Below are 9,886 nucleotides of genomic sequence, written 5' to 3'. Positions count from 1 at the left end.
AATATACGTTATGGTAAGAACTTTCCATTGATAACAGTATTTCTCCTAAGTCCACAGGTTCCACAGGGATCCCACCCTGACGCACCTGATTTGAGGATCTTTCTACTCACTAAACCTCTTCTTCTTGTACGGAAGGGTGTGCATGTGTGTTCTTATCGCCTGATTAGGGCTCTACATGATGCTCCTGCCTAAATGCTTTGGAATACAACTGATTTGCCTGAGCCAGTGGGCGGGGATATATGGACGGGCCCGTTGCATCCTGGGAGGACTGAAAGCTTGTGATCGTTTGGTGCCAATCCGTTGTCGCTCCATCATATCCTATTGTTATCCTGTGGAACCTGTGGACTTAGGAGAAATACCGTTATCAACGGTAAGTTCTTACCATAACATATATATTTTAAGTAATTATCTACTTGGTTTTTGTATTTATGACCCACATTATTATATTTAGATTTTTACCCAGAATGTTTTTTCCTGTACTCGGCTGAGGGAAATGTACCCATGATTCCACAGTTTTACCCAGGTTACACTTCTCCAAAGCCACTCCTCCAAAGTCACTCCTGTGTTTGAGACTTTAGGGAGACGAGCAGCCATTACAGTTAGCTCTCTTGTGGAATCGTTATTTTAGGGCAATCTGCGTTTTTTAACATATATATCTAATTTTTTTTACACTGACTACAATAATGGAGCCTTTTTCTGACCAGATTGTGATGTTCATGCTGGTGGCAAGTGTGGAGGATGAACAGGCTGTGGAACATCAGGATCGTGGTCAGCAAATGTCTGTATTGGGTGAGTCAGTGCGTGCTTCATTTCCACATCCACGCCAGTATTGCACTAGGCGTGTACTGAAGGATCTCTCAGAGTTCGATGTGATACAAAATAATCGCTTATCGGCTTGTGAAATGTATTCGCTGTACGATCTGTTGGAGGCCGACCTGGATCCTCAGGCACGGACCAATCATGCAGTCATTGGTTTCCAGAAATTGCTGGCTACATTACATTTTTTGGCGTCAGGCACATTCCAGCCTACTTTGTCTCAAACATGCGTTTTTTCACAGCCGACACTGTCACGCTGTATAACCCAGGTCATTAAGGCATTCCGCAAATTAACAACCCAGTTCATCAGATTTCCAGATACGGACAGCGGATGGCATGAGATCAAATTAGGCTTTTACAATGAATTTCAATTTCCCAACATTCTGGGCGCGATTGACTGTAGTCACGTGCACATCAGGCCTCCACAGAATTCAGAAGAAAGTTTTCAGAACCAAAAATGCTTCCATTCCATGAATATTCAGGCGGTCTGTGATGCCGATATGAAATTTACGAATCTTTTTGTGGGATTTCCTGGGTCATCTCACGACTCCTTCATCCTAAACCAGTCATCGCTGTTTCAGGATTTTGAGACAGGAAATATGCTGGGTGGCTGCCTGTTAGGTAAGTTGTATTTTTTTATATATATATTTTTTTTATATTATCCACCATTTTTCTTTTTCCCATAGGCGATGCGGGTTATCCCAAAAAACCTTGGCTCTTGACCCCATTGTCTACTACTGTCGCTGAAGCCCAAGAAGGCTACCAAGATACACACATTGCATCGCTTGGAGTAATTGAGCAAGCTTTTGGTGTACTTTAAAGCCGGTTTTGATGTTTAGACTCTTCCGGTGGTGCTCTTTTATACTCACCGTTGAAGGTTTGCGGCATAGTAAATGCATGTTGTATTCTACACAACATATGTGTCGCAAACCGTTTGCCGGTGACTCTTCGTCGCAGGGCTTTCCGCAATGAGAACCATTCTTCTGCTCCATCGGTGGGTATGGATGAAGGAGATGAAGCTCGAAGAATTTTGATCGAGACGTATCTTTCCTCAGCCTGTGAGTATACTTGTAATATTTGTATTTTCATGTAAAATCAGTGTCATATTTTTAATTAAATTGATGTGTTATTTTTATTACAGAGTTGTCCTGTTGATATCCCTATTGATGTCCCTATTGATATCCCTATTGACGTCCCGTTGATGTCCCGTTGACGTCCCGTTGACGTCCCGTTGATTTCCTGTTATCCGCAAGTTGCATCCTGTTGATGGGTTGTCGCAGTTCTTCTGCCAGTTTACCCCCCTCTACCATGGACGGCCTACTTGTGATGTGGACCTGCCCCACCGCCATGTTACAAAGACACCCTTCAGGTGAGATGTATTGGCCAAAACTCCCTCTTGTCGGAGTAACCTGTGTGTATGTGCAGTGTGCTTGTACATGTTGTTCTTTTCCAGGAAGGATGACACGCTTCCAATTACCTTGAACTTAATTATTTTTCTCTTCCACAGGTCCTATGGAGTAGCTCTCCCAAAGTGAAAAGTACCCTCTCTGGATGTAGAGTGACACTACAGTACCCCCCTCTACCATAGATGGCCTACCACAAGACCTTCAATACCACCGCATTCCTGAAATGCCCTATTGTAATTTTCATTTACTATAATTTAAAGAAAAAACACAAAACTTCTAATTTGAAAATTTAATTGAAGAAAATTAAACAGTTGTATTTTCTATTGTTGTGAAAAAATAAATTATAATAAAACAAAAAAGAAGTGTTTGCTCTTCTTCTTACATTCCTTGTTCTTGTGTAGATATCTGTTGAAAAAATATAAAAAAACTTAAGTAAGGGGCACTGTAATGATGTCACGTTCACATTCCTTTTCCAAGAACATTTGTAGAACCACACAGTCCAGCAATGGGTTTTGCTGGACTGTGTGGTTCCCCAAGGGCAGGCGGGCCAAAGTGGAAGAGTTGTGGTGTCGTTGTGTCAGTATTCTGCACTTTGCCACGCCTGCACTTGTGGAACCAGACAGTCCAGCAATGGGTTTTGCTGGACTGTGGTTCCCCAAGGGCAGGCGGGCCAAAGTGGAAGAGTCGTGGTGTCAGTATTCTGCACTTTGCCACGCCTGCACTTGTGGAACCACACAGTGCAGCAATGGGTTTTGCTGGACTGTGTGGTTCCCCAAGGGCAGGCGGGCCAAAGTGGAAGAGTCGTGGTGTCAGTATTCTGCACTTTGCCACGCCTGCACTTGTGGAACCACACAGTCCAGCAATGGGTTTTGATGGACTGTGTGTTTCCCCAAAGGCAGGCGTGGCAAGGTTTGTGTAAGTATGCGTATAGTGAAACATGGCATTACTCACCTTTGTAAGCACAACATGAACAGCGCTGTCCACGACTCTTTATCAACCTATTCTATGAAGAATTAAAAAATATATACTAGTGAATGGTCAAGTAACAAAAACGTGAATGAATAATTTACACAACTTTTCACCAAAGGGGTTATTTAATTAAAATAAAAAATGGTATCAGATTTGCTCTTTGGCCCATCATATATGTAACCACATGGAGCTTTCATCAGTTACCACACTCATACATGCCCGCGCATGTATGTCTAGACATAGCTCCTTGGTAGTACCTGGTCGGGGGTGGGGGAGGAGAACACATATTAAATTGAAACAATACAAAGAAAAAAACAAACTAATGAGAGGGAGAAAAGGGGAAGCAGAAAAAAATAACGTTATAAATAATGAAATAATACGACCGCGCTATCGTGTGTGGGGGCTGTCCTGATCCTCTTCCTCCAGAGGTGGCGACGGTGTCCTTGGCAGCTGTTGAGTGCATTGGATTGGCCTTGGTGGCTGTGCTGGTGTAGATGTTGAGGCCGGTGTTGGTGGTGGATGCATCTGGTAAGTGGGGTACATCCCTGTATATCCTTGGTACTGCTGTGACTGTCCATACCAAGGTTGTGGTGGAGCAAGGGCAGGAGGCGTCAGTGTGGCTTGTGGTGGCGGATGTGGTGGTTGACCAGCATGTTGATGAGCTGGCTCTGGGAGTTTGTCGTAGATCATCTGTAGCATTGTTGCGATGATCTGTTGGCTGGCTGCGGAATGTCGCTGGCTCTCCGACATGTTGTGAACGCTGTGTGACTGGCATGCCATGTTGTCCACCAGACGGTTGATGGATGTGACCAGAACGTGAAGGATGTCCATAGTCTCCCTGTGATCTGCCTGCCTGGTCTTTCACATTTCTGCTGTGCTGTTGGCATGAGCCTTTTGCATTTCAACCATACTGGTTGCCATCTTCTCCATTGACTTCTCAATGGCGTCCAGTCTGGTGTCAACGAGATCCCGAAAACTCTCCTGGCGGTCCTGCATCTCTGTTGCCCTTGCTGAATGTCTGCCACCAATTGCATTTGTGCAGCTGCAAAGAAAATTAGAAATAAATTAGAAGACACATTCCTACATATGTTTGAAGGTTCACAAAGATTTTTTTTTTTAATTTGTTTTATCTAATTACTTACACAGGGATGTAGAAACTGCGGGCTGCTGCATTTCCACCTCGTCGTACAACTCTTCCTGTAACAGATCCGGCCTGAAGTAGGGACCAATCCTTGACGCGAATCCGCTGCTGGTCCGTGGCACCTCTGTTTGCAAAAGTACACAAAAAAAAAATTAGTTAGTAAACAATAGAAAATGGTGAACAAAAAAATCAATGGATTGTTATATTAACCTTCTGCATCCTGTGGTGCCGCTGCTCCAGGAGCTTCTCTGGGCCTCAAATCTGGAGACTTTTCTAGGGTATGGCTGGATGCATCTGCATGGCTGTCACCAAACCCTAGAAATGTCTCGTCGGTTAACCCTGTCGACTCAAACAGCTCAGGTGATGGGTCCACAAGGCTAATGTCTTCTTGAGGCTCTTGGGTCACAGTCTCTGAGCTCCTGGAGGGTAGTTGGGGATGCCCTGCGTGCAGGTGATGTACTGCGTACTGTTGAAGTTTGGTGCCCAGGTGCTGGTCTGGGCGTTGATGATGTCCGGCGCGCAGGTGATGGTCTCGGCACTGGTGATGTCTGGTGCTAGGTGACGCCTCCTTTTGGACTGCAGTGCTCCCGCCGTCTTCCGTCTTCTGGGCGGTTGTTACTCCTTGGGAAAGCCAGCAGGACGGGTGGAGTCCACACCTCCGCGAACTCCTTGGACCATGACAGGGTTCATGCACCTTCTTATAACTTCCTCCCAGGACAGCCACTTGAAATTTAGAGGTGGACCACCTCCGGTTCCTGTCTCATGTCGGCGCTGAATCCCCATCCCCATCTATGGCAATCACTTCGCGCACTGCGCTTCATGCAGTTTCTGGGGCTCTGGCGGTTTCCAGATACTGCAGTGACTTGACCCACGATGGTGTCCCAGATCTTTGTCTTTGCTGCTGTTGTCTGTGCCCTTGGTCCATACAGAACATCGTAGGACCTGTCAACGCCATCCACTAGGGCACAGTTTTCCGCCCCGGTGTACCGGGGTCCACTTGGAATCTTCCGTCCTGTGTCTTCTCCAGAGGCTTCCTCCTCTGACTGATCCTCTGGCTGGCTTCTTGCCTTTTATGGAAATAAAACATGCAATTAATACTATCACAATGATCTATAGGTGTCCCTGGGAGTGTGTAAGTGTCCCCGGCAGTGCTCAAAGATACCTGTAGGTGTGACTTGTAGTGTGTCGGTGTGCCTGGCAGTGCGCAAACTAGCCCATGGGTGTGTCAAGTTGGATGCTATTGTGGCTGCAGGTGCTGAAAGTAATTACCTATCTTGGCCTTTTCTTTTTCTTTCTACTTTCTTGTTGGTCCCTTGATGACCGCGGCTGATCGCTGGATGCCTGTACGGCCATCTGCTCCTCCTGTGTCGGAGCCCACTCCTCGTTGCTTTCCTGCAATTCTTCTGAGGAGTGGGGGAGGGGGGGGATCGGGGGTGCTGGTCCTTGGACATCCCTGGTGTAAAAAGAAAAAGAAAAAATATTTTTACATATGTACCCCAAAAAACACAACCAAACACACCAAAAATAAAACAGACGCGCACCCCACATTACATAATTCATTCTATAATTTAATTTTTTTTAAACGAAAGCCACCCCTGCACCACAACATGTCATTCTGCTAGTACACCAGTGTTTAAGCATGACCAAAAACACATTAGCACATTCAAAAAAACATGAAAAACCACACCCAAACAGCCCAAAAAGCCAGTAAATGTGCCAGCAGCATGACATGTTGTGGTGCACCAGTGCTCAAGCATGACCAAACACATTAGCACAGTAAAAAACCCATGAAAAACCATGTCCAAACAACCCATAAAGCCAGTAAATGTGCCAGCAGCATCACATGTTGGGGTGCACCAGTGCTCAAGCATGACCAAACACATTAGCACATTAAAAAAACCATGAAAAACCATGCCCAAACAACCCAAAAAGTCAGTAAATGTGCCAGCAGCATGACATGTTGGGGTGCACCAGTGCTCAAGCATGACCAAACACCTTAGCACATAAAAAAACCCATGAAAAACCATGCCCAAACAACCCAAAAGGCCAGTAAAGCCACCGCAACATGTCTTGCTGCTGGTACACCAGTGCTCAAGCATGACAAAAAACACACTAGCACATACAAAAACATGAAAAACCACGCCCAAGCAACCCAAAAGGCCAGTAAATGTACCAGCAGCATGACATGTTGGGGTGCACCAGTGCTCAAGCATGACCAAACACATTAGCACATTAAAAAAAACATGAAAAACCATGCCCAAACAACCCAAAAAGTCAGTAAATGTGCCAGCAGCATGACATGTTGGGGTGCACCAGTGCTCAAGCATGACCAAACACCTTAGCACATTAAAAAAACATGAAAAACCACGCCCAAACAACCCAAAAGGCCAGTAAAGCCACCGCAACATGTCATGCTGCTGGTACACCAGTGCTCAAGCATGACCAAAAACACACTAGCACATAAAAAACATGAAAAACCACGCCCAAGCAACCCAAAAGGCCAGTAAATGTACCAGTAGCATGACATGTTGGGGTGCACCAGTGCTCAAGCATGACCAAACACATTAGCACATAAAAAAACACATGAAAAACCACGCCCAAACAACCCAAAAAGCCAGTAAAGCCACCCCAACATGTCATGCTGCTGGTACACCGGTGCTCAAGCATGACCAAACACACTAGCACATTAAAAAAACATGAAAAACCATGCACAAACAACTAGTGATGAGCGGGTTCGGTTCCTCGGAATCCGAACCCGCCCGAACTTCACCTTTTTTTTACACGGGTCCGAGCGACTCGGATCCTCCCGCCTTGCTCGGTTAACCCGAGCGCGCCCGAACGTCATCATCCCGCTGTCGGATTCTCGCGAGACTCGGATTCTATATAAGGAGCCGCGTGTCGCTGCCATTTTCACACGTGCATTGAGATTGATAGGGAGAGGACGTGGCTGGCGTCCTCTCCGAGTCCGTTGTATTATATTAGAACTTAGTTAGTTATAATTGTGGGGAGGATTGGGGACGGGGAGCAGCTGTTAGGGAGTACAGTGCAGGGATTTCCATCCATCTACATTGTATACCTGTGGTGGTTTTTTTTTCTTTCTTCATACTAGTTTAGCAGTCTGCTGACACTGTCCACCAGGTCCGTTATACAGTATATTATATTTATATATAAGCACTAAGCAGCAGTACGGTAGGCCACGGCTGTACCTACCTCTGTGTCGTCACTCGTCGTCCATAAGTATAAGTAATACTATACTATCCATCCATCTACATTGTATACCTGTGGTGTTTTTTTTTTCTTTCTTCATACTAGTTTAGCAGTCTGCTGACACTGTCCAACAGGTCCGTTATACAGTATATTATATTTATATATAAGCACTAAGCAGCAGTACGGTAGGCCACGGCTGTACCTACCTCTGTGTCGTCACTCGTCGTCCATAAGTATAAGTAATACTATACTATCCATCCATCTACATTGTATACCTGTGGTGGATTTTAGTTGTGCGCAAAATATGGAGAACAAAAATGTGGAGGTTCAAAAAATAGGGAAAGATCAAGATCCACTTCCACCTCGTGCTGAAGCTGCTGCCACTAGTCATGGCCGAGACGATGAAATGCCATCAACGTCGTCTGCCAAGGCCGATGCCCAATGTCATAGTACAGAGCATGTAAAATCCAAAAGATCAGTAAAAAAATGACCCAAAAATCAAAATTAAAAGTGTCTGAGGAGAAGCGTAAACTTGCCAATATGCCATTTACGACACGGAGTGGCAAGGAACGGCTGAGGCCCTGGCCTATGTTCATGGCTAGTGGTTCAGCTTCACATGAGGATGGAAGCACTCATCCTCTCGCTAGAAAAAAGAAAAGACTTGCGGCAAAAGCACAGCAAAGAACTGTGCGTTCTTCGAAATCACAAATCCCAAAGGAGAGTCCAATTGTGTCGGTTGCGATGCCTGACCTTCCCAACACTGGACGGGAAGAGCTTGCGCCTTCCACCATTTGCACGCCCCCTGCAAGTGTTGAAAGGAGCACCCGCAGTCCAGTTCCTGATAGTGAAATTGAAGATGTCAGTGTTGAAGTACACCAGGATGAGGATATGGGTGTTGCTGGCGCTGGGGAGGAAATTGACAAGGAGGATTCTGATGGTGAGGTGGTTTGTTTAAGTCAGGCACCCGGGGAGACACCTGTTGTCCGTGGGAGGAATATGGCCATTGACATGCCTGGTGAAAATACCAAAAAAATCAGCTCTTCAGTGTGGAAGTATTTCAACAGAAATGCGGACAACAGGTGTCAAGCCGTGCGTTGCCTTTGTCAAGCTGTAATAAGTAGGGGTAAGGACGTTAACCACCTCGGAACATCCTCCCTTATACGTCACCTGCAGCGCATTCATAATAAGTCAGTGACAAGTTCAAAAACTTTGGGCGACAGCGGAAGCAGTCCACTGACCAGTAAATCCCTTCCTCTTGTAACCAAGCTCGCGCAAACCACACCACCAACTCCCTCAGTGTCAATTTCCTCCTTACCCAGGAAAGCCAATAGTCCTGCAGGCCATGTCACTGGCAAGTCTGACGAGTCCTCTCCTACCTGGGATTCCTCCAATGCATCCTTGAGTGTAACGCCTACTGCCGCTGGCGCTGCTGTTGTTGCTGCTGGGAGTCGATCGTCATCCCAGAGGAGAAGTCGGAAGACCACTTGTACTACTTACAGTAAGCAATTGACTGTCCAACAGTCCTTTGCGAGGAAGATGAAATATCACAACAGTCATCCTGTTGCAAAGCGGATAACTGAGGCCTTGACAACTATGTTGGTGTTAGACGTGCATCCGGTATCCGCTGTTAGTTCACAGGGAACTAAACAATTTCTTGAGGTAGTGTGCCCCCGTTACCAAATACCATCTAGGTTCCACTTCTCTAGGCAGGCAATACCGAGAATGTACACGGACGTCAGAAAAAGACTCCACAGTGCCCTAAAAAATGCAGTTGTACCCAATGTCCACTTAACCACGGACATGTGGACAAGTGGAGCAGGGCAGACTCAGGACTACATGACTGTGACAGCCCACTGGGTAGATGTATTGCCTCCCGCTGCAAGAACAGCAGTGGCGGCACCAGTAGCAGCATCTCGCAAACGCCAACTCGTTCCTAGACAGGCTACGCTTTGTATCACCGCTTTCCAGAATACGCACACAGCTGAAAACCTCTTACGGCAACTGAGGAAGATCATCGCAGAATGGCTTACCCCAATTGGACTCTCCTGGGGATTTGTGGCATCGGACAATGCCAGCAATATTGTGCGTGCATTACATCTGGGCAAATTCCAGCACGTCCCATGTTTTGCACATACCTTGAATTTGGTGGTGCATAATTATTTAAAAAACGACAGGGGCGTGCAAGAGATGCTGTCGGTGGCCAGAAGAATTGCGGGCCACTTTCGGCATGCAGGCACCGCGTACAGAAGACTGGAGCACCACCAAAAAAACCTGAACCTGCCCTGCCATCATCTGAAGCAAGAGGTGGTAACGAGGTGGAATTCAACCCTCTATATGCTTCAGAGGA

The 9,886-nt window shown here is 46.2% G+C and overlaps 1 protein-coding gene across 1 annotated transcript; it reads left to right on the top strand.

Moving 5' to 3' along the window:
* Positions 1 to 683: 683 nt before the first annotated feature.
* Positions 684 to 2,337, top strand: LOC134910886 (putative nuclease HARBI1). Its single transcript, XM_063919273.1, has 4 exons — positions 684 to 1,437; positions 1,503 to 1,606; positions 1,694 to 1,874; positions 2,324 to 2,337. The coding sequence occupies exons 1-4, from the start codon at positions 684 to 686 to the stop codon at positions 2,335 to 2,337; spliced, it is 1,053 nt and encodes a 350-aa protein (XP_063775343.1).
* The last annotated feature ends 7,549 nt before the right edge of the window (positions 2,338 to 9,886 follow it).

The sequence above is a fragment of the Pseudophryne corroboree genome, chromosome 4 (assembly GCF_028390025.1).
Source record: "Pseudophryne corroboree isolate aPseCor3 chromosome 4, aPseCor3.hap2, whole genome shotgun sequence".
NCBI classification, from domain to species: Eukaryota; Metazoa; Chordata; class Amphibia; order Anura; family Myobatrachidae; genus Pseudophryne; species Pseudophryne corroboree.
Note: the sequence above shows the minus strand (reverse complement) of the source record. Positions and strands in the feature narration are given on the sequence as shown.